The following is a 27,225-nucleotide window of genomic DNA, read 5'->3' as shown; positions in this document are numbered from 1 at the left end:
GGCAGTGGGCCAGAGAATGGGAGAACAGAGGGGTGCTAGGTGGAGAGGGACTGGTGCTCCCTGTCCTCTTCCAGCTGTGTGCCCCACTCCTCAGGTGCAGACAGACCCCTCAGGGATCTACATTGCTACCAGCTGTTCCGACAAGAACCTCTCCATTTTTGACTTCTCCTCAGGCGAGTGTGTGGCTACCATGTTTGGCCACTCAGGTGAGTGTAGCCCCAGCACTGGACCCCGGGAACTTTACTCTTCCTTCCTTTAGTTGCTTGGGTCCCAGCAGAGCTGTCTGTCCCTCCCCTTTAACCAGCCTTCCATCTCCACCTGGCTGGGACTTCAGGGTGGCTCATCAGCCATATTCTTTGTTCTTCACAGAGATTGTCACTGGCATGAAATTTAGTAATGACTGCAAACATCTCATCTCTGTGTCAGGGGACAGGTGAGCAGAGGCCAGCTTCCCTGAGACACAGATTCTCCCTCTGTGCCACAAACAGACCCTGTCCCTCCCCTCTCTTCACCTCAGTGATGTCTTGGAAAGTGGGGCTGAACAGGGATATTTCTTGGCTGGGTCTGACCTGACACTGGAGGGTGGCTCTGGTCTCCTTGTCAGCCCGTGGAGAAGGGGTACTAGTGGTGTTGCCTCCCCCAGAGTCCTGCCTTCCTCCTCCCTCATCCACCTCTGTGTCTCTACCCCAGCTGCATATTTGTGTGGCGCCTGAGCTCTGAGATGACCATCAGCATGAGGCAGCGTCTGGCTGAGCTGCGCCAGCGTCAGCGAGGGGGCAGTCAGCAAGGACCGTCCTCTCCCCAAAGGACTACTGGGCCGAACCGGTGAGAACAGAGTGTGGGGTGTGGAAAAGCAGTGGGTGGACATCCAGATTGCTCGCTGTGATCTCACTGCTCACCCCACTCGCTCTGGACCTGCCACTCGGCAGCTTTGTTTCCCAGCACCTGTTTCTCACACAAAGACCCATGATGCTGGCCTCTTCCTCTCGCTGTTCTCCTCTCTCCATGACCTTCCTTGTCTTGGACTTAGGCACGAGGCCCCATCGATGCTTTCTCCTGGACCTGCTCTCTCATCAGACAGTGACAAGGAGGGAGAAGACGAGGGCACTGAAGAAGAAGAACTTCCAGCTCTGCCCATCCTTGGTACCAAGAAAGAGCCAGGTCCGTGGAAGTGCAGTGTAGGGCCAGACACCAGTTGGTACAGTGGCTAGATGTGCCCTTGCTGGGACTGTGGGGTGAGAACAGCATGAGCTGAGGGAACTGGAGCATCGCTGTGGCCTCTGGGCTTGCGTGTGGTGGGAACTCCAGGTTGGTTGGGCAGGAGACGCTCTCTGACTGCCTGTCTCTGTCTAGCCTTGGTGCACAGCCCAGCACTGCCCCGAAGCCTGTCCCACTGGGAGATGAGCCGGGTGAGTCACCATCATTAAAATGTTCTTCCGAGGTTACAAGAGGTAAAGGAGGGTGAAAGCAGGGCTCTCTGCACCTGGCGAGACATTTGGACACAGGGTCTGCCCACGTGCTCCACCCCTTGTGTCCAAGGGAGTTTGAGCCACTGGGCTGGTCCCAGGTTGTGGGTGACAGAGCTCAGGTGTTTCCTCCCTGTGACCAGGTAAAGTGGCCTGCAGGGGTCAGTCACCACTAGGGGAAGTACTCCACTTGTTTCGCTACCTGGGAGCCTGGGGGTAAATGTGAACAAAGGACGGGTTGAAGTGGGGAGTAGAAAAGGGGTCTGAGCAGAATGGTTAGAAGTAAATTTCAAGAAAATCAAAGGGCTAAAGAGCAGAAATCTGGAGAAACCGTAGTTCTAAAGACCCAGGATAGGAGGTAAGCCCAGAACTTCTAGAAGAGTTAGAGAGATGCCATAAGAGGACCAGTAACTGAGTGGTGACTTCAGGGTAGCGAGTGGTGGGGGGCAGGATAAAGGCTTTCAGAGCAAGCCCTGCGGCAGCCTGGACCCTCCCTTAGTCGGGATTGCAAGAGCCAGCACCTCTCTTTGTCAGCAGTAGTGTCATAGGATATAGTGGTGTGGTGTCCAGTGCCTTCTGACCAGGTCAGGGGGGCTCAAGCCTGGGCTATTGGTTTGCCCTTGGTGCTGTGAATGGATTGAGGCTGTCCTCAGAGTGGGGGACTTTTAGAGACTCCCAGCTCTGAGGTGTTCATGATACTAGGTGAAGACTGAGACCAGAAGGTCCTCTGGGACACGACACAGAGGGAAGCTAAGAGCGTGAACTCTGGAGCCAGACTGCTTGAGTTGTAACCTGCAGGCAGACTGTCTGTGGGACTCGGAGAAGTTACTTAAGCCCCCTGTGCTTCAGTTTTCCCATCTGTAAATTTGAAGCTAATAGTAGTACCCACTTCATAAGGTGGTTGTGAGGATTAAATGAGCTCATGTGTGTAAAGTGCCTGGCACACAGTAAATGACACGTGTTTGCTAATACTCTCGTGTGATTGTTACCGTTACTCTACTCCCACCCCCCACCCCACACCAGGCACAGGAGACGGAGGAGTTCCTGGACCCAGCTCCTTCAGCCAACCAAAGACCCAGAAGAAGGGGGCGCTGGGCTCAGCCAGGTGTGGAGCTGAGTGTTTGCTCCATGCTGGACCTGCGGCAGCTGGAGACACTGGCCCCAAGCCCTCGGGGCCCTAGTCAGGACCCTCTGGCCATGACTCCTTCTGGTCCTGGGAAGCATGGTCAGCGGGCCTCTGAGACCTCACATGCTAGCCAGGTGAGCCCACTTTCTCCCAGCAATCTAGAGATCTCCAAGGAGCCTCAGCCAGCCTTGTGCCAACAGCTGGGGCCTGAGCCTTCATCCAGCTATGCTTGCTCTACCTCTGTGGGACATGCGTAACCTGAATGGCAAAGACAGGTGGGGCTGGCTAAGCTGTGGTACAGTGATCGGAGTGGAGAAGCAAAGGATTGCCTTTGTCCTTGGCTGGGTTCCTTGGAGGGCTCATGATGTGAAATGGTGGCTGGAGGTTGGCAGCCCAGAGTGCTGATGTAGATCTTCCAGAAGCTCAAGAACACTTGGAGCCCAGCCTGGCTTCATGGGGTCTGACCGCAGAGTTGGAGCTTCCCTTAGAATTGGTGCCCACTGAATCCTTGCCCACCTCCACCTCTTCTCCCAGACCCTTGCTTATGTCAGCAAACACCCTGCTGCCCTTTTGTGTGTTCCCAGAATGAAAAGCCCCCTCGGCCTCAGGCTTCCCAACCCTGTTCCTGCCCCCACCTTATCCGATTGTTGTCCCAAGAGGAAGAGGTCTTTGCCCAAGATCTGGGGCCTGCACCCATCGAAGATGGTATTGTCTACCCCGAGCCGAGTGACAGCCCCACCCTGGATACCAGGCAAGGGTCCTGCAGACCTCTAGGGCCATGCACCCCTCAGTCTTCCTTCCCTCCACATGTTCTGTACTTGGGTGGGGGACTGGCCCCGGGCACTCAGGGCTTGCCCACCACTGCACCTCTGCCTCATCCCCAGTCCTGCTCACGAATGGGGCAGAGGGAAGGCAGGACTTACCACTGCTCCTCCAGCTCACCAGTGCTTACTGCCTCCTCTTTCCCCTGCTGGCCTTCCTGGCAGTGAGTTCCAGGTGCAGGCACCAGCCCGAGGGACCCTGGGAAGACTGTACACTGGCAGCAGGGGCTCAGAGAAGCACAGCCCTGACAGCGCCTGCTCTGTGGACTTCAGCAGCAGTCGTCTTTCCAGCCCTGAGCACCCCAACGAAGGTGAGGCTGCAGCCCTGAGGTGGGGCCAGGACCGCGAAGGTCAGTGTGCTGAGGTGGGAGTGGAGGCTCGCGACAAGTGGGTGCAGCGTGATGCTTCTCTCCCCTCCCCTACGTCCAGACTCTGAGAGCACGGAGCCCCTGAGTGTGGATGGCATTTCCTCAGACCTTGAAGAGCCAGCCGAGGGTGATGAGGAAGAGGAGGAAGAGGAGGGAGGCACTGGCCCCTATGGGCTGCAGGAAGGCAGCCCCCATACCCCGGACCAGGAGCAGTTTCTAAAACAGCACTTTGAGACTCTGGCCAATGGGGCTGCTCCAGGTGTGGTCAGAGGGCCATTTGGTTACTGCAATCTACCCTTCTTCCCTCCTCGCCCAGCTGAGAGGGAGGGTCTGAGGGCAGGCCGTGCCCTGGGGTTGCCTTCTGGGTGAGGCAGAATCTGGGCCAAGGGCTCACTCCCATACATGATTTCTGTCATCCTGGCAGGGGGCCCAGTCCGGGTACCAGAGCGGACAGAGTCTCAGAGCATCTCTTCACGATTCCTGTTGCAAGTGCAGACCCCCCCACTCAGGTACTCTCCCCACAGCAGCGCTTGCTTTCCTACAAGGAGCTCTGGCTCTCCTGACCTCACAGTGCTCCCAACAGGGCCAGTACTACCCCTGGGGCAGCAGGCAGCCTTCCTCTCTCCAAGGCTCTGTTTCCATGCCCAGCAGTATTTTGCACTCTAAGTTTTGGGACAGCCGGCTTGGCTGGCTTTGTGCCTGTCCTTCTCTCCTAGCGCCTCTCTAGTGTTGTGAGAGCCTCTCCCTGTCTTGGCAGGCAGGAGCCCTGAGCCTTCTCTGGGCCTCCTTCCACATTTCCTCCCTGTAGGGAACCGTCCCCATCTTCCTCAAGCTTGGCACTGACGTCGAGACTGGTCCAGGTGCCGCAGGCTTCTGGCAAGCAGCTGAGAGGCAATGGTGCCAATCCTCCAGGAGCACCCCCAGAGGTGGAGCCTTCCCCAGGGAAGCCTGGCCCCCAGCAGGCAGCCCCTGTGCTGTTGCCACGACGCCGTCTCAACCCAGATAGTAGCTGCGCCCCCAAGAGAGTATCCACAGCCAGCCCCTCAGGCAGACTCCAGAAAGCCCAGTCTGTGCAGAGTCTGGTGCCACAGGGTGAGGAGCCTGGCGGGCTCAGCTCCGGGTGTGGGGGGTGTGGAACACGGGGGTGTGCTAGAGGAAGGTGGGCTCATGTAGCCCTAGGTGTCACTGTGCTTGTCAGTGGGTGTCCCTTGGTGGGTATGTATAAGGCACAGCAGCTCCTAGGGAGATGAGCCTTAGAACCTGAGACGCTGCCTCACCCCCTGACCTGTGTGTGTGTCTCTGTCTCTGCAGATGAGGCCCCTCCACCAGGCCCATTGCTCTTACAGGAGATGGAGGTACAGAGGCACCTGCATTCCCTACCCCAGGCTGATAGTCATCTGTCTCGGCCCCATTCCTACCAGAACCCCACCACCAGTTCCATGGCCAAGATATCCCGCAGCATCTCTGTTGGGGAGAACCTGGGCCTGGTGGCTGAACCTCAAGCTCCTGCCCACATCCGAGTCTCACCACTCAGCAAGCTGGCCCTGCCCAGCCGGGCTCACCTGGTCCTGGATATCCCAAAGCCACTGCCTGATCGTCCTACCCTGGCCACATTCTCACCTGGTACCAAGGGCCGGGCCCCTGGTGAAGCAGAACAGCCTGGTTCCTCAGTTGGCCTAGGAAAGGCTCACAATACATCTGAGAGGCCGGCCTGTTTTGGGGAGGTTGCCACTCCCAAGCCTAGGACAGAGTGCCAGGCTCAGCCTGGGCCCAACAGCCCCCATGCTCAGCAACTGCCAGTTAGCAGCCTCCTCCGAGGCCTTGAGAACTTGCAGCCCCTACCCCTTGAGAAGACTCCCAGCCCCATGGAATACACCAAGCCAGGGGCAGCCGTGAGCCGGGACTCAGGTGTGCACAGCTACCCAGCTCTCACCTCCTGCCCCATCCTCTCTCTCCTGTCTCTGTTGGCCACTCTCTGGCTCCACCCCATTTTTGTGTGTCCAGCCTCTGGCGTCTTTCGTCCTGTCTGTTCCTGTCTGAGTCCATAAGTCACACCCCTGATGGTGAGACACTCCTGCCAACCTTCATGAGCTCCCTGTGGCCCACTTGCCCCTTCAGTGCCTTTTAGCCCCTGGGACTGGGACTGGCCCTTTCCTCTTGACCTTGTTTTCTGTGTGGTGTTCGGAGGGTGTTGGGAAGGAAGGAGGCAAGAGGAAGGGACTGAGTGCAGGTGATGCTGGGGGTGGGGGTAGGCCTTTTTCACTCTGAGTGGCCCCTGGGTGGGGAGGACTGAAAGGGCAGCTTTGCCAGGCCTTACTGAGCTGTATCTGTCCTTCCCAGAACCAGCCATGAGCCTGGAGCAATGCGAACAACTTGTGGCAGAGCTCCAGGGCAGCGTGCGCCAGGCCGTGCGGCTCTACCACTTGGTACGTGTCAGGTACCCGCGGGCAGAAGGAAAAAGCATGTCGGTAGTGCGAGCTGAGTTTCCAGAACGTAATGATAAGGCTCTTGCATTGACGGGTGGGTGGTGCAATTAAGAACATTCTGAGGAGGCGAGTGGGTTAGAGGTCAGGGCTCTTAAACTGAGCACATTGGTCATTTCTGGCTAAGAGCTGGAGATATCCTCAGACAGGAGGGTGGGGTGTAGAGAGCCCACGTGTCCTAGTTTGCTCAGAACCATCCCAGCTTATGTCTGTTGTCTCAGTGTAATTATTATTCAAAAATGATTTGGCTATAGACGTAGGGGACAGTCCAGCAGAGGCCGAGAGTTGAAGAGGAATTGATGACAAGATGTAGATGGTGCCATAATCTGATGGTCACCCCCAGGGTCTGCCGCCATCCCCTGGCCTCTGGTCATACCCGCTGATCTTGGGAGCATGGAGCTCTCAGCCATGCCCACCAGGGCATGTGGCCCCTTCTTCCAGGGCAGGCTAGACCCAGTGGGGCCTCTCCCTTTTATGCAGTCCTCCGCTGTTCCTCCAGCTCATTTCTGGGCTCCTGTTGCAGGTGTCCAGCTGCAAGACACCCTCAGTGGAGCAAAGTCGCATCACCCAGCTCCTCAGAAACACCTTCTCTTCAGTGCGGCAGGAGCTTGACATCCTGGCTGGGGCCGCAGTGTCCAGCCCAGGCGGGAGCCCTGGGGCAGTGGGGGCTGAGCAGACACAGGCCCTGCTAGAGCAATACTCAGAGCTGCTGCTTCGAGCCGTGGAGCGGCGCATGGAACGCAGACTCTGAGTTCCAGAAGCCTGTCCCAAGTGAATGCTCCCCCTCTTCCAAACTGTAGCCCTTCTTCCATTCACCAAAACCTGTGGGGATGCTTGGAGTGGACAGCAGGGATCAGTGCTCAGAGGGGAAGCAGCTTTCCCAGCTGCTCCTCATGGGACCCCTGTATTTATTAATTTATTTCCCTGACTGTTGCCTCACTTTCTTGGAACTCCTGTCTCCACAGCCCTTCAAGTGGCTCATGCAGGGGTAGGTCTTGGGTGTCTTCGTCATCTTGGTGCTGTGAGGAGTAGGAGGGCAGCATGCCCCATCTAGGGGAGAAGCTAGCCCTCTCTTCTTAGAAGCCATTTGAAATTACTGCAGGGATCAGCTCCCTGGAGTGGAGCACACACAGGGTATTCAGTGGGGTAGAGGTGAGAGGTGATCTGGTATCCATGCCCTTTAGCCAACAGCGGAGCTTTACCTCTACCTCCACTTCCCCTCCCACACCAGCTGCACTGCCCTGGCTGCCAGAGCAGGGGTTATCTGTTTCCCCCACTTCTTGGCAGTTCAGAAAGGCAGAGCCCTCTGGCCCTCCAGGGCACTCCCAGCCATCAGGAGGCTTGAGTTGGTATCAAGGCCTGAGCCCCCACATTCCACTCCCATTCCCCCTCCAAGAGGGCCCTAGCATTGTCTCTTCCTGTGCCCCCCTCTCTCTCCTGGCCGGAACTTGTGGAGCCAGCTGTGGGACATTGCTGCAGGACAGTAAAGCCCTCTGCTGGGCATACATGAAGCCCTGGCCTCCTTTCCTCAGCTCCTTGACCTTCCCTGTCCTCCAGCCCTGGTCCCCAGCAGGTTGCTGGAGGCCACCTTCTCCCTGCATCCTGAGTGATGCCTAGTCAGAAGCCTGTGTTGGAACTTCCCTCATGGTTTACAGGGCGCTAGCCCACCTTCTAAGGACCTTGGTCACAGATGAAATCTATATAGATGCACGCGCACACGCGCGCGCACACACACACACGTACGTACCTACGTTGATGCTGGCTGATGTGTGCCTGGTTTCCTCTCATGGCCTGCCCTAGCTTTACCACCTTGCTACTATCAAAGAACGTGAAAGGGGATGGAACACACTAAACCTGAATTCTGGATTCTTGGTGTCTGCAGCCTAGCGGAGATGGCCCATAGTTTATCTGGTTTGAGTAGAAGGAGCCTCCTCAGAGGCAGTGCTGGACACCCAGGGGTGCTCTGGATACTGGAGGTTGAAGAGAGGGAGGTGCATGGGACTGCAGCAGGGGTCAAGAGACACACTGGAGAGGTGGTAGGTGGGACAGGTAAGTGGTAGAGGTAAGGAGATAGATGATAATTAGAAGGGCAGTTTTAGAGGTGAGGAGATAGGGCACAGTGGGCAAGTAGAGTAGGACCAAGTAGTGAAGCGAAGAGTTGGGGTAAAGAATATGTGTCTCTGGGCCCCACTGCTTCCCTCTGTCTCAGGTAAGTCAGGGCAGCTCTGCCACAGCTCTAGGCCACTAAAGCCCATCTTCCCATGGACAGGCCTTTGGGCCCTGCTGGCTTTACTGGTGGAGGCTTAGAAAGAAATTGGATTCTGAAGGGTGCCAGCTCTGTTGCATCAGTCTGAATGCACCTGAACAGATGAAACTTATTTCACCCTCACTTTCTCTGTTATCACCACCTGCGTCACCAAGCCGCAAAGAATCCTGGCCCAGGAACTCTCACAGCTGAGGGTGGATACCCGGCAGGGCTGCAGCTGCCCGGGTCAGATTAGAAATCCACTCACAGGGTACGCCTAACCAGCACACCAGCCACAGTCCACCCTAAATGAGCTCAGGCCTGGCCCTCTGGGTTCTTCACCATCCTCAGCTAGTCTGTCCCTCATAGAAGGAGCTACACTCCTGCCAAGGTTTGTGAGAAGGTGGCCGCCCTTTCCCTACCCCAAGCCCAGCGTGGGGGAGGTCTTGCGCCCGTTCCCTTCTGCATGTCTGAGGCCACCGGCAACTGCCGCCCCCGTTGAGATTTGCCCTGACCCAGTTTTGAAAGACCCTTATTTATAACTTTTATACTTTGTCCAGGCCTTGGCCCTTCCCTCCTCCCCAGGTCTCATGGGGCAGAGGCTGTTTTTTTTTTAACATGTTCGTTTGTATTGATGTATGAACTCGTCAATAAACACAATCATTTGCTAATTCTGGGATGCCCTGGAGTGAGCAGGCGAGAGAAGGCACGGTTTCTAGCTCGCCGCTTGGATTCAGAATCTGTCGTCATGTCGGGGCGGGGGAGGAGGCTGCTAAAGTCAGCGGTAGGAGGAGCACAAGGTGTAGGGGAGGGCTGGGAGCCTGGCGGGCTGCAGGACCGAGCCCTGGAGCGAGGCCGCGGGGAGGGCGGGGCTTCGGGGCCGGGGCGGGGTCTCAAGGAGGGAGGGGCGGGGCCTCGGGGCGGCGGCATCATGGCGGAGGCGGCTTTGGACGCCGTGCGGAGAGAGTTACGAGAGTTCCCTGCAGCGGCAAGGGGTGAGTGGGCTGTCTCGAGCGCGGAGGAGCCTCAAGACGCGCGAGGCGCCTTGGGGTTGCTGGGAACCGGGTCCTGGAGTCGGGCGCTCCCTGCTCCTTCCTGGGCCGCTGACACCAAGGTGCACCCTGTTTCTTGTGCACAAGGCGCTCGTAACCTCGTGCACGTGACTGGTGGGTAGCCCCCCCTTCTGACTACTCTTCTTTCACAGCCCCCTGGGTGGGTCTTCAGCCCTTCTGTCGTGTTCCCACAGCTTCGTGGCTTCTTGGGGGTGACTCTTCACCTTATTCTCAAGGCCCGGTCCAGTCTTGACCTGGTGCTGTACTGTATTTCCCGCGGTCAGCCCGCACCGAATACCAGAACATTCTCTCGTTGCCCTTCCTATCCTTTCCCGTCTTTAAGTCTCTAAGGCGGTGGCTTCTCCCTCTCTCAACCCCAGCTGGATCTCTTCACTCAGGAAGAGACTGCTCCAAGCTGGGAGAGCTGCAGAGCTTTGGGAAGATTGGAGGCAGCTGTGCTAGTCATCCCTGACTCTTCCCCTGCTTGGTTTTTATTTTTCTCTTTTCCTTCCTCCCTCCTTACTCCCTTTTCTCTTTCTATTTTTAAGCAATTTCTTATCATTGAATAGTAACAGAGGTACATAGTTTAACAAACAGAGGGCTTATAATGTAAAGTAAGCTTCCCTCCCATTCCAGGCTCCAGTGTGCGTCCTTCCAGAAATGCCGTTAGTATCCACACACACGCATATATCTCACTTTTTATACAAATGGTAGCCTGCTAAGTACACTCTCCTGTACTCTGTATCTTGAAAATCATTCTATATTTCTCTACTTCGATCTTTTTCAGTTCCACAATTGTGTACTAGTGTTTTAATTTAATCAGCCCAGTATTGATAGGTATTTAGGTCTTTTCCAATCTATTGTTTTCAGTCCTGCAACGAATACTTCAAGTATTCATTTAACAAAAACTTTGCACTTCAGTGTGCCAGACTCTATTCAGTACGTTTAGGATACATCACTGAACAAAACAAATCTCTGCCTTTGTAGAGCTGACATTCTAAGTGAGGAGACAGGCCATAGGCACGCTCAAAGAGTAAATTATATAATAGAAAAAAATGGGTTAGAAGGTAAGTGCTATGGGATGAAAAAGTAAAGCAGAATCAGGAGGCTCAGGGTGTGGGGGTGGGGCACAGGTCACAGGTTTAAATAAGAAGGTCAGAGTTGGCCTACTTGATAAGGCGGCATTTGAGCACTAGCTTGAAGAAGGAGGGCATCAGGTGAGCCAAGAGAAGCGCAATCCAGTTGGAGGGCACACGGGGCAGATACCCTAAGGTGGGAGTGTGCCCGGTGTGTTCAAGGAACGGTGAGGAGGTCCATGTGCCTGGAGCAGAGGCTTTGTGCACATGTGTATTTTTGTCAGTTGAATTCCTAGCAGAAGGATTGTTGGACCAAAGAAATAGTTTGGATCCTCTCTGAAGTTCTCACTTTGAAGCCCCAGGAGGGAACAGTGGCTATTCTCTAAAGGAAACCTATTAAATAGTGAGAAAGTAAAACTGAAATAATTGCAGAAAATACAAAGCGTTAAAAAAAAAAAAGGCAGTTTCCACGTATTTTAGGAATGCCAGTGAGAATAAATGGGATTTTTTGAACCCCAGATCACCCCCTGTCCCAGGTGACTGTTTGGATGGGCTGACATGACTGGGAAGGTCCTTTGCCAAGTTCTTCCCCCTTGCTCTCTTATCTACCTGGTGGTTTCCATCTTGCCTCTCTAGCCAGTGAAGCAGGCACACTTTTCACTTTTCCAGGGTTCACCAGTCTTCCTGCTCAGTTTCAATTTTTGATCTAAAGACATTTCACTTTCCAGCTGATTGCAAGGCCAGGATGATGAGCATAGAGATGTTGCTATGAGAGACAGCATGACCTTAGAGGTGAAAATGAGGGCAGTGGCTTTTAGGATAGGATGTAATAACCACCCACTGTGGGCTAAGATATTCAGGTGAGACTTCAAGGGTGAAAATAACACAGCAAAGCCTTTATAAAAGCCAGGAGGAAGGCATTCCAGTCTGAGCCGTAGGAACAATGTTTGGCACCAGCTGAATAGAATGTGTGCTAAGGGGCAGGCACCAGACAGGAGGAAACCCAACTGGAAAAGTAGGTTGGGCCTGATCACAGAGCACCATGAATGTGCCCCAAGGCAGACTGTATTTTTGTAAGGAGTAGTGGTAAGCCATCAAAGGACTTTTTACTAGGGGTGTGACGAGATGAGATTGTATTTTAGGAAGATGACTGGGGCCAGCATGAGGGATGCTTTGAGGGGGAGTAGAATTAAGCCAGGAAACCAGTTAGTTCACTGCAGCAATCATCCAGCCAGGAGATGTTGGAGACTTTCATCCAATCATTAAGCAAATATTTACCGAGTACCTGTGTGTGCCAGGTACTATTCTAGGTCATAGGGATACGTCAGTGGACAAGACAAGCATCCCTGCCCTCACAGAGCTTACAGTCTAGCAAGAGAGAGACACCAGTGAATAACTGGGTAAGTAAAATACATAGCGTGTTAGATGGTACTACATGATGGAAATAAAAAGGAAAGGGATGTAAGGATTGTTGGAGGCAGGTTACGATTTAAAAAAAGGTGGCCAGGGAAGGAAGTCTTGTTGAAGTGATGTTTGAGGACCCACATGAGCTAACTATGAATGTGGATACCAGCAGAGGAAAGAGGGGTGTGCGGCTTGAGAGATCTGGGAGGTAGAATTAACAGGACTTAGGGATAACCAATAGGATGACAGGAGTGAGGGAGAAGAAAGTGTCAAAAAGGAGAGATTTTTGTTAAGGGGGACACAGAAGCATTCTAGACAACTGCGTAGATGGCACACTGCACAGTCTACTCAAATGCACTTGGTAGCCCTGGGTGTCTGAGGGTGGTGACGCTGTTCGGTAAGACCAGAAAGACACTTCAGCCCTTACTTTTCCTCCAGTGGTTTTGCGTAGCAACCTGTCTCCTCAGTTAGGTTGTAAGCTTCTCGAGATGACACAGATCATTCCTGAATACCTCCACACTGGTCAGTACTGAGCTCATTTTAGGTGCCCAGTATATACTGCTGTTGGAGGGCGCTTTCCAGAACCTTGGCCCACCCATACCAGCGTTGGCCTTGGGGCGTCAGCTCTACCCATTCTGGACTCACAGCACTGCCTCAGTGGCTGCCTTTCCTAATGGTGCCAGTAGGTTGGCCAATCCAGAGTAGGAAAGCCAAGGGGCCACTGTGGCCCCATGAAGGGTTCGGGTTGTGGGCTGAGCCCCTGGCCATGTGGATTCTTACAGGCCATCCTGGCGTGTTTATGGTGGTTTCACACTTTCTCCCTCAAATTGCCCTCCTCATTCTTCTATTCCCGGTTGTGCAGGGTCCCTTGGTCACCTATAGGGATTGCCCTGGGGCACAGTGGGGCCTGCCCTTCTCCATCTCTTATGCAGGCAGTGAGGCAGCAACTAGGTGCTTTTGACTTCAGCCCCCCACCCCATCCTCTTTCTCTCAGAGCTCAGTGTGCCTCTTGCTGTGCCCTACCTGGATGAGCCCCCCAGTCCACTCCACTTCTACCGTGACTGGGTCTGCCCCAACAGGCCCTGCATCATCCGAAATGCCCTGCAGCATTGGCCGGCCCTCCACAAGTGGTCCCTTTCCTATCTCAGGTGAGGGCTGTCCTGGGTGGGATGTGGGTAGTGCTTTGAGGCCTGTGGGCACGGGGCGAACGTCCATTCCTCCAGAGCCACAGTGGGCTCCACGGAGGTAAGCGTGGCAGTGACCCCGGATGGTTACGCGGATGCCGTGCAAGGGGACCGCTTTGTGATGCCTGCCGAGCGCCGCCTGCCCCTCAGCTGTGTGCTGGATGTGATGGAGGGCCGAGCCCAGCACCCCGGAGTCCTCTACGTGCAGAAGCAGTGCTCCAACCTGCCCACCGAGCTTCCTCAGCTGCTGCCTGATCTGGAGCCCCACGTGCCCTGGGCCTCTGAGGCACTGGGTGAGTGGGGGCCAGGCAGGGGAGAAATGGGAAGGAGGGAGCCAGCCCTGCCTGCCATTTCTCTCCCTTTGGTGATGAGGCCCACACAATTGGCCCCAGAGGGTCAGGTCCCCTAGTCTTGACTTCAGATTGATGAACTACTGAAGGTTGCTGCCCTTCCTTCTGCTCCAGGGGATAGAGGCACTTGCCCATGCTTGCCCACCGCTGCCCCTTCTCCCTGCTCTCTCCCTGGGTCCCCTCTGCGCCCCGTCCCGGTTCTGGCCCAGTATTACTGCATGGTGCTAATTCCCAGCCTGGCCTCCCAGGACGCCCTCTCCTAACCGACCCTCCTCCCTCTGACCCACAGGAAAGATGCCTGATGCCGTGAACTTCTGGCTGGGGGAGGCATCTGCTGTAACATCGTGTAGGTGTCAGGGGAAGGCAATGGTGGGGAGAAGGTGAGAGGGAGGGAAGGCGGGACCGAGAGTGGAAGGCTCGGCCTGGAAGGAAGTTGGGCTGACTGTTCTCTGAGATTTCTTCGGGGATTCTGGGGCTCAGGCACAGCAGAGAGCCTCCCCCGACAGCTCAGGTGGGTGAAGGTGCCCATGGCACTGGCGGTGGGGGACACCGTTTCTTCTAGGTGCCTAGAAAGCACTCTGAAGGCCAGCTAGGTCAGGGGGTAAACACAGAAGAACCCTGTCTGTGCGAATTCCCCTCCTGGTGAAGGTGAGCCCTGGGCTTGGCGAGCATCAAGTCCCTGGCGGGCAGAGATCTGAGATGCCTGAATGTCCGCCGGACTCCTCGGCATCGCCCTGAGCCTGCTGTGAATTTGCGTACTCTTCTGCCACACCACAAGCTGTCTCGGGGTGCAGGGCCCCAAGTGTGATCATCTGCCTCCTCCTGTGCCCTGCCCCTCATAACCCTGCCCACCTGGCCCTCTGTGTCACAGTGCACAAGGACCACTATGAGAACCTCTACTGTGTCATCTCAGGAGAGAAACACTTCCTGCTGCATCCTCCCAGCGACCGGCCTTTCATCCCCTATGGTAGGGGGCGTGGCCTGCAGGGGCGAGGGAGCAGGTGGCCCAAGGTAGAGGGAGGGCAGTGGGGAGCCCCAGGCAGACTGGGCCCCAGGCCTGAGGTCTGGGCACAGCATCTCCACTGCACTGGGACCCTCTTGCCCTGCACCCACAGAACAAGTGGCAAGCTCCAGGCCCTTTGAGGGTCCCCACACCTTTCTTCCTCTGGCTTCAGAGCTGTACATACCGGCAACCTACCAGCTAACTGAAGAGGGCTCCTTCAAGGTGGTGGATGAAGAGGCTATGGAGAAGGTGTCTGCCTTGTTCCTAGGCCCCAGGGAGGGGGAAGCCTTGGAGTCTGGGCTGTAGAGAAGTAGCACCTTGGTCTGAAGAATCCCTCTGTATGGGGCCTCCCAGTGCTGAACAGGGCTGGGCCTGTGATGTTTACTTTTGGCAGGGACAGAGTTGGAGGGCCTGGGGGCTTTGGGCCTGCTTATTGGCATCTGCTATGTCCCCAGGTGCCATGGATCCCACTGGACCCCTTGGCTCCAGATCTGGCCCGGTACCCCAGTTACAGTCAGGCCCAGGCCCTTCGCTGCACAGTGCAAGCTGGGGAGATGCTCTACTTGCCTGCCTTGTGGTTCCACCACGTCCAGCAGTCCCATGGCTGCATTGCTGGTGAGGGGCTGCCCAGGTCACCTGGGGGTGGGTGGGGAACCTTAGGTTAGAAGGGGGACCCTCATGCTCTGGTCTCCATTCTCCCGCCAGTGAATTTTTGGTATGACATGGAGTATGACCTCAAGTACAGTTACTTCCAGCTGCTGGACTCCCTCACTAAAGCCTCAGGCCTCAACTGACAAAGCCCTGGTGAACGTCACCAAGACAACTCGTGGAAAAGGTCGTGCCTGTCCCACGCTGGGTCAACTCTAGAGGCAACTTGGAGTCAGAGGTGCTGGCTGCTGGCCCTGCTGGGCTTAGGGTCAGCTTTGGAGGCTGGGGAGGCGGTCTGGAGGACCAGGAGGTGCCAGGCAGGTCTGGGCTCCCTGGGAGTTGGCGCATGGGTCAGCAGCCTGTGCTGGAGGGGGAACGGGGCTCCAGGTGCAGCCTCGTCTCGCGCCAGCGCCATGACCTTGGGCGAGTTACTGCTTCAGAGCACTGGTGTCCTGTCTGTAAAATGGAGATAATGACGGTTCCTACCTCACGGGTGTTGAAGATGATATCTGTAAGGATGACACAGGTCTGGCACAGGGGAGGTATTCAATAAAAGGCAGCTGTGATTCACTAGTGCTCAGACTCCCTTGCAGTTGCCTGCTGTGGTCTGGTGAGGGCTGGAAGGTTTAGGTGACCTTGGTTGGGGTGAGGGCTGGGTCTAGGCTGGGGCCTGAGGACCTCTCTGCTGCCAAGACCCCTCTATCCAGGAAGGCTGTTGCAGCACCCCTGGGCAGGCCGGCCTCAGGCCTGTAACTCTGGCGTGGAACTCATTGACGCAGGGCCCGTAAAGCTCTTCCTAGCTTTGCTCTGGCCTTGCTTGCTCTCCTCCGGCTGGGGCCTGGTGCCCCGAGAGTCACCCTTTTCTCTCTCACAACAAGCACAGGAAGAAGGGGACAGAAACCTTCCTGAGGCTGCTCCCCAGATGAAGGAGTGGGTTTCTACACTCAGACTCCCGCCCTGCCCCACCCTGGCCCTGGAGACGGAGGAGCCCCCTTGCCCAGGAGCCAACCCAGAGGCCTCCTCCCCAGCCACCCAGCTCCAAGGTGGAGGCAGCCTGGCATGCGGCTTTCAAGGACTGTTTCCTGGAACAAGCCGCAGCCCTGCCAGGTTGTGCTGGGGCTTGGGGCGCTCCTCAGATTGGCCAAGCACTTCAGTCGGGACTGGGCGGTTCAGTCACCCTGGCACCAGGCGGTTGCGAAAGGCCCTATGCTGGGGGACACAGCTCTTAGATTTGCTGCTGCTGCTCCGGGGCCCACTCCCTGCTTCCTAGACCTCAGCAGCCCCTCCAGGGACCCCTCCAGTCTCGCGCGCAGCCTTTGACATTGAGGTCTCCTGGGGGCCCCTCTAGGTCCAGGCAGGGAGAGCAGGGTCGGGTGGGTAGGTTAGACCGAGATGGTGATGGCTGGAGAGAATATCTTCCCGTGTGTTGAGCCCCCATCGTGAGGGTGTCAGTGACTCCATGTATGTTTAAGGTGTCTCATTTCCCAGACAGGTGGTTGGTCCGGGTGTGGGTGTGGGGCTTGGCTGGAGCGGAGGTGGCTGGGAGGAACAGGGAGGAGCTTGGGACTAGCTGGGACATCCCTGGCTCTGGGTTAAAAAGCTGACAGTCCTCAGTCCTGCAGGCACAGCCCGTCATTCTTGCCTCCCGAGGACTCCACCCCATGGCTCTGGTAAGATATGGTTGGGCACTGGTCCCTCTGGGGCCGGCTTAATGCTGTTTTTTAAGGGAGTCATGAGCTTCTCCAGGCGTTTGCTGGCCTTGGACCAGGGATGGGAGTAGAAGCCCGGGAAGGGGCAGGGTCTTGGGATGAAGGGTCATCCTGAGTTCTTTCTGCCCTAGAGATGGACTCTAGGCAGAGCTCCCTGGCACCGTGGACTTGGACCCTGAGAACTCAGGCTCCCAGCTGCTGTCCTGGGGCCCCAGAGGAAGTGGCTGCTCCAGTGTTCCTTGTGACTCAGTTGCTTCGGGTGTTGGGGCCCCAGGGCTGACACTGATGGATGAGCTTCCCCAGCTCTGCCCCTGGACTCCATCTGTCAGAGCCCTTCTGAGGCAGGGCCGAAGGCCAAAAGGAAGAATTGGTTGGCGCAGGGTCTACATCCCCATACCCAGAGTCGTGGGTTTGGATGGGGTCACCTGGGGACTATCTTTAGCCTGAACTTGTAGGACCTGGAAGATGGGACAGCCTGTGGGTGATCTGAACTGGTAACTGCCATCCTAGCCTAGCGGAGAGCCCTTTCCAGAACTGTCCCCGGGCCAGGGGTGGAGAGCACAGAAAGCAGCTCAACCAGGGGCCCTGACGTACCTCTCCGTCTGCCTCTGTAGCCTTATGTCCACACCCCTCCACCACACTGGGACCCCCCGCCACCCAAGACCAGCCTCAAGGCTGCTTAGAAAAAGGGAGCCGGGGACATGGAATGGCAAGAGTGAGGATACCATACCAGGAACTGGAAGCAGGGAGGTGTCGGGTGAGAGCTCCAGTCAAGCTAGCCCGGTCCAGTCCTGGCCCTGGACCTCAGGGAAGCAACGACTTCGCCTTTCTGTGCCTCTCTTTCCTTGTGGGGTTGGTCATGATAAGTAGTCCCCACGCATAGGGTGGTTGTGTGATTAAACTGAATTACTTTACATAAAGCCCTGGACCAGAGGCGGCCCGGAGTGTTGTGTAAGTGTCGACAGGCGTCATTAGGAGGTACTGTGGCCTCATTTTGGCTCACAGCTGGTGGGTGGAGGACAGGCCTTTGGCTGGGCAGGGCAGGTCCTTTGATTCGGAATTAGGCCTCGGGGTGTCACCCCAGCCTCCCCTGGGCCCTTGTTGCTTTGGGGCCCATCAACCTGCAGTAAGCCGGTTTCTCCCTCCCTCCCTCTGCAGGCAAAGGTACCCGGGACATGCTTGCTCACCATTCGTGTCCTGCAGGCCCGTGGCCTGCCCTCCAAAGACTTAGGTGAGTGCTGGGTCCAGGGTGGGCAGTGGTTCTGCAGTGGGAAATGGAGTGGGACAGGGCAGTGGGAAGAGGCGTCAGTAGGGCTGGGTGTGCAGGGGGTTCTTGGGGAGGGTGCTGAGAGAAGGTACCAGGTGGATCGTTGAGGTGGGGCCTGCACCTCCTGCCCCTAACCCAGCACCATTCTGTGGGTCTCTAGGTCCCCTGCTGGAAGAACATGGGCTCCGGGCAGCTGGACTGGGAAGGGCTCTTGGCCCTCACTGGGCACTTGTTCTTCTATCCCACAGTGACCCCCTCTGACTGCTATGTAACTCTGTGGCTGCCCACAGCCTCCAGCCACCAGCTTCAGACACGCACGGTCAAGAACAGTAGAAATCCCATCTGGAATCAGAGCTTTCACTTCCGAATCCACAGCCAGCTCAAGGTGGGCGGGTGTCAGCCCTGCCCCTGCTCGCTGTCCCTGTCCACCCACTGCCACCGTCCCCTCCCAGCCCCTTGTCCCCTGCCCCACCCCTCCTTCCTGCAGCGCCTTCACTCTGTTCCCCTTTCAGAACATTGTGCAACTCAAAGTCTTCGACCAGGACCTCCTGACCAAGGATGACACCCTGTTGTCAGTGCTGTTTGACGTGGGGACTTTGCAGACGGGAGAGTCCCGGCACGAGACTTTCTCACTGAACCCTCAGGTAAGGCTGTGCGCAGGGCGGCAGGGGCCTAGGCCCTGGGAAGGGGGTGCTTTGGTGGGTAGCCAGGAACATGGCTTCTTTCTCCAATGAGTGGCCCAGGCTTCCCTGGCATCCCAGAGGCCTCTGTCAGCCAAGAGCTTCTGTCCACCAGAGAGCAGTCCTATCCTCATTGTTTTTCTTGGTCCCTCTTTGTAACTTGCTGCTTTCTCTCTCCAGGGCAAGGAGCAGCTGGAAGTTGAATTTCGGCTTCAGAGTCTGTGAGTTGGGCCAAGGGGCGGTTCCTGTGTGGGAGGGATTCCAGCGCACGCAGAGCTGACACCCTTCCTGGGAGGCACCAGGGTGGAGGAAAGCCCAGGCCTCCTTGGAGGGTGAGAACCTGAGAACCTGGACTCTTCCTAAGGGTCAGTGGGGGCTCTTTCCAGGACAGACTGTGAGCAGCTGGTCAGCAACGGCATCCTGGTGGTGAGTCTAGAACCCTCCCTCTTGCCATCCTCTCACCGTCCTCCCCGGGCCTGAACTTTGTGCCCCACCATGGGGCTCAGGGGTAGAGCTGAGTGGGGGGCCCTGGGATTTCAGTTCAAAGGGATACAACCCCAGCCTCATGATTGGTGACTCAGGGCCAAGGTAATAATATGCCGAGGAGCAAGACCCAGGGTCCTGGAAGGGTGGGGTCTCCAATAGGAGAGGGGCTCGAGTCTGAGGGGCTCTCTTCATGCCCCAGGCCCGGGAGCTCTCCTGCTTGCATGTTCGACTGGAGAAGGCAGGGGATCAGAAGGGTGAGTCCCCCACCCTCTTCTTCTCCTTTCCAAGGGGACCCTGGAGGGAGGGGGCCTTGTACTAGCTGCCCTCAGCTCTCAGGCAGGAGCAGGGGTTGGAGGGAAAATCCACACCAGGGCTTTTCCCCGTAGTCCTCAGAGGGACTGTGGTGAGGGCTCCATCTTCCAGCCTAGGTCTGGGCCAGACCTCCATCGCAGTAGAGATGGCCCCTTAGGTAAGACAGGGGCCTCTGTGGGGGCTCCCATTCCTAGCCTCTCTGCTCTGGTTCCTGTTTCCAGAGTCAGAGGGCAGAGTTCATCTGGTGCTTCCTGGGTCCCGTGAAGGTCCGCAGGAGGCCTCGGTGGAAGCCGGCTCCTTCTGCTTCCATTGCCCGGCCTGCTGGGAGCAGGAGCTGAGTGTTTACCTGCAGGTAGTGCACGGCTTCCTCCTGGGTGCCGGAGCTGCAGGGCCCCTCCGCCTCCTTCCCAGCGCCTCCTGCCAGCCTGTCCCTCTGCTCACCCTGAGCCCCACCCCCCATCAGAGTCAGGCACCTGGGAAGTGTGGAGTCGACCTGTCTCCTGTCCCCCTTCCTATTGCTTTTCTGTCACTCCCAGGGGCCGTTGGTGAGGTCCCTGCTGGAACGGAGGGGTGGAGATTCTTAGGTCTTCTTTCATCCTCCCTGCAGGACGCCCCCCAAGAGCGTCTGAAGGTGCCCTTGAGGGCCCTGCCCTCTGGCCAAGTGGTGAGACTCGTCTTCCCTACGTCCCAGGTACTGGTCACCCAGAGAAAGAAAGACAGATGCACGGGCAAGGCTGGGCCCAGGCCCCAGGCCTTGAAGGGCTGGCCTGCTTCTCTAGCAGCTTCTGTCCTCAGGCCCTGACCTGGACAAGTGCTGGGCCAGACTCTGGGGAGGGGGTCCTCTGAGCATCCCTGCCCTCGGGCCTCAGACCTGGCCCCTGTGGAGATGGCTGGGGCCCAAGGGAACATGGGGAAGTCCTGGGACATGGCTTGGGTTGGGATGAGGGAACAGAGTGGCCAATCTTTGTGACTGGAGTGTTCATGGTTTTCAGGAGCCCCTGATGAGGGTGGAGCTGAAAAAAGAAGAAGGGTGAGATGCTGGCTGGGCCCTGGGGAAGGTCACGGGGGACAGCAGCCAGGGCATTCAGCCTGGAGGAGCGAGGGGGATGGGCTGACTCCTAGCAGAGATGCTCAGGGGTTGCTCCCAGGGTGAGGCATGAGGTGTGGGAGCCTCAGCAGATGAAAGCTCTTTTTGTCAACTTTTCACATGCGTTTTTGAAGCAGTCAGAGGGGTGTGTGTCTCGTCCTGTGCCTGGCACTTAGGAGGCACTTGCTAAATGTTTGGCTGGAAGAACAGGTGAAGGTGGGAGAGTGGTGAGAGGCAGACGGCAGGAAGCTGAGAGGTGCTCAGTCAAGGCCCTTCGGGAGGCAGTTGTGGACGGGCCTCTGCTAACCTTCAGGAGACAAGAGGAGCCGCCCACACGGGCCCTCCGCATGCCCGGGAGGCTAGCTTCCCACCATGAAGTGGTGGGAGCCCTGTTCCCCACCCACTTTGAAGTCATTTTTGGGTGGGTGACACACAACAGCTGAGAGGTGGAAGTGGATCAATGGTGTTGGGTCCCATCCAGGGGCCTCTGGTCACCACTCCTGGTCCTGTGCACCTGTTGTGCTGCAGTGCCCAAGGGTGTCCCCACAAGGGTCTGGGTTCACCTTCTCCCATCATCCACACACGTCACACTTCAGTCAGGGCACAGGAGCAGGGCTGAGAGTTGGGAAGAGGAGGGAGAGAAGGATGGTGGTGGGCCTTTCCGGGGAGGCAGGCCCAGCTTCCCCTTCTCTGACGAGGCCGGGAGCTGCCTCACGGTCCCTTCCTTCCCACCCAGACCGAGGGAGCTGGCCGTGCGGCTGGGCTGTGAGCCCTGCGCCGAGGAGCGGGCCTTCCTGAGCAGGAGGCGGCAGGTGGTGGCCAGGGCCCTGAAGCAGGCCCTGCAGCTGGATGGAGACCTGCAGGAGGATGAGGTCTGGGGACTGGGCTGGATTGGGTGGGCGTCCCCCAGTTCAGTGCTGGATGCTGGGACCGGTTGTTCCCTAACCGGACCAGAGCCGGTGCCGAGCCAGGCTTGAGCCCTGCTCTGCTTCCTGCTCACGTGCTGTTGTCAGGAGCTTGACGGCATCAAATGCAGAGCGTTACATGAGGCACCTGCAGCTTTCAAGCTGCCTCGCTGGGCTAGCTTTTCTTCTCATTGTTTCTTGATTCCTGGCCTGGTCCAGATTTTGAGACTAGGCCCAGTCTGATGGATCAGTGAGACATACAGCCTGAGGGCCACCGGCTGGTCCAGGGCAGTCCCTGGAGGTTTGGATCGACCTGGTGCATCTCCTAAGGAAATGACCTCTCCTTGCGAGAGGGAGAGGGGTGGCCATGTGGGGGACCTGGGGGCCCAGGGGCTTCAAGAAAGCAACCACCAAACTCCTCAGGGGCTGGAGGTGAGGAGATGAGGACTGGAACTTGTCCGTTCTTCCTGGAGTTCTTAAAACCAGACAGGCCTTACCCTCGCAAGGTTACTTTTGACTAGACCCTTCTTAGGAGGCCTGACTAGAACTGGTCCCAAAAGCCGTGATCAGATCTTGACCAGCCTTAGCTATGGGTGAGCTGAGTCGCCTCTTGGCTTGCTACCTCCTCTCCTGTGGCATGGCCTTCCGTCTTCCTAAGGCCTCTCTGAGCCTGGCTGTTCTCTCTTCCAGATCCCAGTGGTAGCTGTTATGGCCACTGGTGGTGGAATCCGGGCCATGACCTCCCTGTATGGGCAGCTGGCCGGCCTGAAGGAGCTGGGCCTCTTGGATTGCATCTCCTACATCACAGGGGCCTCTGGCTCCACCTGGTGAGCTGGCAGCAGGTCGAGTGCTGGAACCTGGGGGTGGCTAATTGGGTCTTGGCAGGAGGGTGTGGTGGTACGGCTCTCCTAGACTCCACAGGCCTCCCTGACCAACTTGGAAGGGCTGGGAGAATGCACGTGCCAGAGAGAAACGTGTTCAAGTGGACCCGGGCCCCTGGATGGTGCTTGTCAGACTCTTGTCCTAGGGTACAGAGCCCAAGGCCTATGATGGGGCCCTTGAGTGATGATCCCTCTGGCTTTGGCTTTTCCCAGGGCTTTGGCTAGCCTCTACGAGGACCCAGAGTGGTCTCAGAAGGACCTGGCAGGGCCCATTGAGTCACTGAAGGCCCAGGTGACCAAGAGCAAGCTGGGCGTGCTGGCCCCCAGGCAGCTGCAGCGGTATCGGGAGGAGCTGGCTGAGCGTGCCCGCCTGGGCTACCCGAACTGCTTCACCAACCTGTGGGCCCTCATCAACGAGGCACTGTTGCACGGCGAGGTGCGGGGAGGGGTGTGGCTGGGGAGGTGATTAGGGCGGGGAGTTGTTGGGGGGCGGGTGATGGGGGGTGGCCGGCCACCAAAGGGCCAGGTCCAGGGCTGGAGAGCAGCCTTGGGCATCGGGGGTGGAAAAAGCCCTGGGAAGCCATGGCTTTTGGTTCAAATTATCTTCCCCTAGCCCCATGACCACAAACTCTCAGACCAGCGGGAGGCCCTAAGTCGTGGCCAGAACCCTCTGCCCATCTACTGTGCTCTCAACACCAAGGAACGGAACCTGACTACCTTTGAATTTGGGGGTAAGTAGCCCCAGAGCTGAGGCCCGTGCTCTTGCAGTTGGCAGGATGAGAGGTAGCTGGGCCTGTGTATGAAAGTGGGCGTCACACCTAGCACTTCTGGGCCTGGCCCCATGCTTTCCAGAGCCTGTCATCCTACTGGAGTCACTCAGCTTTGGGATGGGGCCAAGGGCCGTAGGTCCAACACTCAGGGTGCCAGCAACAAGGCTGAGCCTCCTGGTCACCAGGCTGCCTGTCACGAGGCCTGTGGTGGGTGCATTGGTGCCCAGGGTCCTCAGGTTCTGGGCCCCACGGTGAGTCCGTGTGGCCTCTTCACAGAGTGGTGCGAGTTCTCCCCCTACGAGGTCGGCTTTCCCAAGTACGGTGCCTTCATCCCCGCTGAGCTCTTTGGCTCCGAGTTCTTCATGGGGCGCCTGACAAAGCAGCTTCCTGAGTCCCGCATCTGCTTCCTGGAAGGTGAGGGGTCTGGGAGGCTGGGGAAGCTGGGGTAGTGGGGAGAATGGGCCTGAGTGGAATGGTGGGCTCTGCCTTCCCAGCTCAGTCCCTGGGTGGGTTGGGGGAGGGTCAGGTTGCAACAAAGTGGGGGACTCTCCCACTCGTGTCTCCTTCTCAGGTATCTGGAGCAACCTGTATGCAGCCAACCTCCAGGACAGCTTATATTGGTCCTCAGAGCCCAGCCAGTTCTGGGACCGCTGGGCACAGGATCAGGCCAGCCTGGGTAGGTGTCCAGGCTCCCTCACCTGGATGGGAGAGGCAGCGAGTGGAGCTGTATTTGGGGAGGAGGGGGATCTCAGGCCTTTGGGAGTCCATAGAGGCCAGACTAAAGGTCCAGGGATCCCTGTTCCTCCTTCTTGACTGCAGACAAGGAGCAGGTTCCCCTTCTGAAGATAGAAGAACCTCCCACAGTGGCTGGCAGGATAGCTGAGTTTTTCACTGACCTTCTGACGCGGCGTCCACTTGCCCAGGCCACCCACAATTTCCTGCATGGCCTCTCTTTCCACAAGGACTATTTCCACCATCCTCACTTCTCTTCCTGGAAAGGTGTCTGCTTTTCTCTTCCTGGTCCCAGCTCTTCAAAGTCTTCCCATGGTCGCCTGAGCCTTGGGTCCCTGGTCCAGACATGTGCACTCTCCAACCCCTCAGCCCCAAGCCCTTTGAGCTCAGTTCCCTGGGTTGCTTGGAGCTGGAACCCTTTTTACTCTCCTTATGTTGGGGTCAGGGCCCATCCGTGAGACCTCAGGAATTGAGGTGCTGCTTTGGCAGGATTGAGCAGGAGCTGGAGGGCAGGGCCTTCCTCCCTCAGCAGCAAGGAGCTGGTGTTAGGCTGGAGGGGGCTGGTGCTCAGCACCAGTGACAGCTGCTCTCCACCCGACCCCCTACCTTTCCAGCCGCCAAGCTGGATGGCCTCCCCAATGAGCTGACACCTGCAGAGCCCTACCTTTGCCTGCTGGATGTTGGCTACCTTGTCAACACCAGCTGCCCACCCCTCCTGCGGCCCACACGGGACGTGGACCTCATCCTGTCACTGGACTACAACCTCCATGGAGCCTTTCAGGTGGGCTGGGGGCAGGCTTGGGAGGGGGGTGGCAATCCAGAAGCATCCCGACTCCTGCCTCTGGATAGATTTGCTTAGGAGTCCGGTTTCTGGGCCAGCTTCCCTTGGGGGCTGTGACACGACCCTGTGAACGGAAGGCTGTGGAATCTGAACTCACCACCAGGGGAGTAGTGATGGGGAAGCTGGCAGTGCTTTAAAATGTATCCTGTCTGGGTCTGCTTTGCTATCTCTGCACCCCGTTTGGTCCTGGACCTCTAGAACTCCTTGCTTTGAGTTTCTGCTGGCCCAATGAAGATTTTTGTCTCCCAACTGCAGAACCTGGGGTTTGTTAGCAGCCCAGCTTGGTTGAGCCCAGAGGAGCTGCTGTAGACAGGCTACAAGGTTTAGAGCATTTTTTTAAGTCAAGTCTGGCCTGTTGGGTCCACGAGAGTCTGACTTGGCATCTGGGCACTCAGTTCCATGTCTTAGTGGCTCTCCACGTTCCATCAGCGCAGCGTGGAGGACACAGGAGCCCATGCAGGCCCATCCCACTGACACCGCCTCTGTTCGCCCTGCAGCAGCTGCAGCTCCTGGGCCAGTTCTGCCAGGAGCAGGGCATCCCGTTCCCACCCGTCTCGCCCAGCCCAGAGGAGCAGTGCCAGCCCCGGGAGTGCCACCTCTTCTCTGACCCTGCCTGCCCCGATGCCCCCGCCGTGCTGCACTTCCCGCTGGTCAATGCCTCGTTCCGGGAGCACTCGGCCCCTGGTGAGTCACTGTCCCCCACCCCCCGCCCCCAGCGGTTGCGCCCATGCCCAGGCTGCATTCTCTCCACAGGGGTCCGGCGGACAGCCGAGGAACAGGAGGCCGGGGAGGTGAACCTGTCTTCATCCGACTCCCCCTACCACTACTCGAAGGTGACCTACAGCCAGGAGGATGCAGACAAGCTGCTCCGCCTGACGCATTACAACATCTGCAACAACCAGGAGCGGCTGCTGGAGGCCCTGCGTGAGGCCGTGCAGCGGCGGAGGCAGCGCCTGCGGTGCCGGCCGGAGTGATGGGCGGGGAGGCTGCTGTGCCCTGGCCTGCGGCTCTAGCCTGGCCCCCATGGCCCCTGATTCGTTTTTAAGGCTCACTCTCCGGCCGCCTTGCTTCTCCAGTTGAGTCGGGGTGGAGACCATCATCGACAAGTTCCAGAGCTGCTGGGGGTTTGGACGGCACATTTGTGGTACCCGGCACCACAGCCACGGCCCTGAAGCCGACACCCTTGGGTAGGGCGAGGGTCTTAAACAGGGGCTGGACTCTCTCTCCTCAGGTTTTGGTCTCCATGCTGTGGCCAGAGAAAATGCAGAGATTCTTTGGCAGCGGGGGGAGAGCGGGCAGGATTGGCCATATTTGTAAGAGCACAAAGGCCAGGGCCTGTGTGTGCTTTCCCTTCCTGGCTACCTTGAGTAGCTGTGCAGAGTGAAATAGAGCATTTCTTGTATTACAGAGGCTCACACAACCACGAGGCGTTATGGAGATTACTGTCACTGCTGCCAAGAGGGACATGTATCATTCCAGGCTCTTGGTTACACATGCTGAGAACTGGTTTAGAAAACAAAACATCTCTGGCAACTTACAGAGCTGGCAAGTCAGCTTGGTTGGGCTTCCCCAGGACTGCCGTGTCTGCTCCACTCAGGCCAGAGAGGAAGCCAGTTCGGGCTGGTGGCCTTGCGTCTGCAGGCCTAGCTCTGCTCCGGGGAGCAGACTCACAGGCCATGACGGCCATCACTCCTGTCCTCCTCACCCAGGGACTCAAAGGGCTGCTGCCTGTCTCATGGTAGGGGTGTCCAGACCTGGGGCCAGAGGAGCCAAGGAAAGAGGCCAGTGATAACTTTGTGACTTCAGCAAGCTGTGACATTGGTGGGGCCTGTCTTCTAACAGGGAACTGTCTATTCCAGAAGTTGGTCCTGAGGGGCCTGGTAGCTGAGTCTCCTGGTCCCCTCAAGGGTGTCCTCACTTGCAGCCCTCAGGTTTGGTGCCACAGGGTTTTTGCTTCGGGGCCCAACCTGTTGGGAAAATAGGGAGGTGGAGTGAATTTAGGGCATAGCTGCTCCAGAATCTTCTAGTACTGGTGCCCTAAGCCTCCCTTGGAAAATCGCACCTGCTCCTACCATTGATGTGGGATGAGGACGCTGGGAGCTGAGAGGCACAAGTGGCCGTTACATGTGGGATGGATGGGAGATGACTGGGTCTCATGACCCCACTCACTGCATGTGTCTGCCCCGGGCATGTGGCTAGACTCTGAGCAGAATGAATGGCAGCCCTGATAACCTTAGAAGCCACTGTATCCAGGACAAGGCCTGTTCACGGAACAGCACATCATCTGAATCATAAATCGGAGCCTGTGGCCCTGCAGGAGCAGGTGGAC

General features: G+C 57.4%; 3 protein-coding genes across 17 annotated transcripts in view; all 3 read left to right on the top strand.

The window, feature by feature from the left end:
• Positions 1–9,180, top strand: part of MAPKBP1 (mitogen-activated protein kinase binding protein 1) — a 48,549-nt gene extending 39,369 nt beyond the window's left edge. For 3 of the 4 annotated variants that reach the window (XM_031672924.2, XM_072962636.1, XM_072962635.1), the window contains 14 exons: positions 95–206; positions 370–433; positions 691–825; positions 1,031–1,161; positions 1,354–1,409; positions 2,490–2,726; positions 3,177–3,343; positions 3,579–3,724; positions 3,843–4,040; positions 4,206–4,290; positions 4,590–4,873; positions 5,093–5,689; positions 6,122–6,207; positions 6,788–9,180. In XM_031672924.2, the coding sequence (XP_031528784.2) occupies positions 95–206; positions 370–433; positions 691–825; positions 1,031–1,161; positions 1,354–1,409; positions 2,490–2,726; positions 3,177–3,343; positions 3,579–3,724; positions 3,843–4,040; positions 4,206–4,290; positions 4,590–4,873; positions 5,093–5,689; positions 6,122–6,207; positions 6,788–7,015 (2,526 nt within the window). In that variant the 3' untranslated portion in view covers positions 7,016–9,180. The remainder of the gene's footprint in view (positions 1–94; positions 207–369; positions 434–690; positions 826–1,030; positions 1,162–1,353; positions 1,410–2,489; positions 2,727–3,176; positions 3,344–3,578; positions 3,725–3,842; positions 4,041–4,205; positions 4,291–4,589; positions 4,874–5,092; positions 5,690–6,121; positions 6,208–6,787) is intronic. The other variant, XM_072962634.1, reaches the window with a different exon arrangement.
• Positions 9,181–9,377: 197 nt separating this feature from the next.
• Positions 9,378–15,801, top strand: JMJD7 (jumonji domain containing 7). Of its 8 annotated transcripts, XM_072962629.1 has the most exons (9): positions 9,427–9,504; positions 11,936–12,037; positions 13,036–13,189; positions 13,333–13,518; positions 13,865–13,921; positions 14,447–14,542; positions 14,751–14,827; positions 15,034–15,193; positions 15,284–15,801. In XM_072962629.1, exons 3-9 carry the CDS (start codon positions 13,069–13,071, stop codon positions 15,370–15,372), a joined length of 786 nt encoding a protein of 261 aa, XP_072818730.1. In that variant the 5' UTR covers positions 9,427–9,504; positions 11,936–12,037; positions 13,036–13,068; the 3' UTR covers positions 15,373–15,801. The 8 variants fall into 8 exon arrangements, with proteins under 8 accessions (XP_006201743.3, XP_072818728.1, XP_072818727.1 ...); XM_006201681.3 differs by lacking the exon at positions 11,936–12,037 and having other exon boundaries at positions 9,378–9,504; positions 13,265–13,518; XM_072962627.1 differs by lacking the exon at positions 11,936–12,037 and having other exon boundaries at positions 9,403–9,504.
• Positions 15,802–15,944: 143 nt separating this feature from the next.
• On the top strand, positions 15,945–26,319 carry PLA2G4B (phospholipase A2 group IVB). 5 transcript variants are annotated; one of them, XM_072962623.1, is made up of 21 exons: positions 15,945–16,896; positions 17,550–17,692; positions 18,094–18,166; positions 18,451–18,587; positions 18,715–18,846; positions 19,063–19,103; positions 19,269–19,308; positions 19,568–19,622; positions 19,902–20,032; positions 20,288–20,371; positions 20,673–20,710; positions 21,504–21,639; positions 22,363–22,499; positions 22,767–22,989; positions 23,167–23,284; positions 23,600–23,737; positions 23,895–23,999; positions 24,143–24,322; positions 24,670–24,836; positions 25,394–25,580; positions 25,650–26,319. In XM_072962623.1, exons 2-21 carry the CDS (start codon positions 17,642–17,644, stop codon positions 25,868–25,870), a joined length of 2,394 nt encoding a protein of 797 aa, XP_072818724.1. In that variant the 5' UTR covers positions 15,945–16,896; positions 17,550–17,641; the 3' UTR covers positions 25,871–26,319. The 5 variants fall into 5 exon arrangements, with proteins under 5 accessions (XP_072818724.1, XP_072818721.1, XP_072818725.1 ...); XM_072962620.1 differs by having other exon boundaries at positions 17,067–17,692; XM_072962621.1 differs by lacking the exon at positions 15,945–16,896 and adding an exon at positions 16,910–17,429.
• The last annotated feature ends 906 nt before the right edge of the window (positions 26,320–27,225 follow it).

The sequence above is a fragment of the Vicugna pacos genome, chromosome 6, assembly GCF_048564905.1.
Source record: "Vicugna pacos chromosome 6, VicPac4, whole genome shotgun sequence".
In the NCBI taxonomy this organism is placed as follows: domain Eukaryota; kingdom Metazoa; phylum Chordata; class Mammalia; order Artiodactyla; family Camelidae; genus Vicugna; species Vicugna pacos.
The sequence above is the reverse complement of the archived record's forward strand: the minus strand, read 5'-3'. Positions and strand labels throughout refer to the sequence as shown.

Bases quoted from the DNA above. Each gene is read 5' to 3' on its own strand.
- JMJD7 (XM_006201681.3), top strand. From the start codon at position 9,441: ATGGCGGAGGCGGCTTTGGACGCCGTGCGGAGAGAGTTACGAGAGTTC. The intron at 9,505-13,035 runs GTGAGTGGGCTG...TCTTTCTCTCAG, and splicing joins GTTCCCTGCAGCGGCAAGGG to AGCTCAGTGTGCCTCTTGCT. The intron at 14,828-15,033 runs GTGTCTGCCTTG...CTATGTCCCCAG, and splicing joins ATGAAGAGGCTATGGAGAAG to GTGCCATGGATCCCACTGGA.
- PLA2G4B (XM_072962623.1), top strand. From the start codon at position 17,642: ATGGCAAGAGTGAGGATACCATACCAGGAACTGGAAGCAGGGAGGTGT. The intron at 22,500-22,766 runs GTGAGCTGGCAG...GGCTTTTCCCAG, and splicing joins GGGGCCTCTGGCTCCACCTG to GGCTTTGGCTAGCCTCTACG. The intron at 24,837-25,393 runs GTGGGCTGGGGG...TTCGCCCTGCAG, and splicing joins ACCTCCATGGAGCCTTTCAG to CAGCTGCAGCTCCTGGGCCA.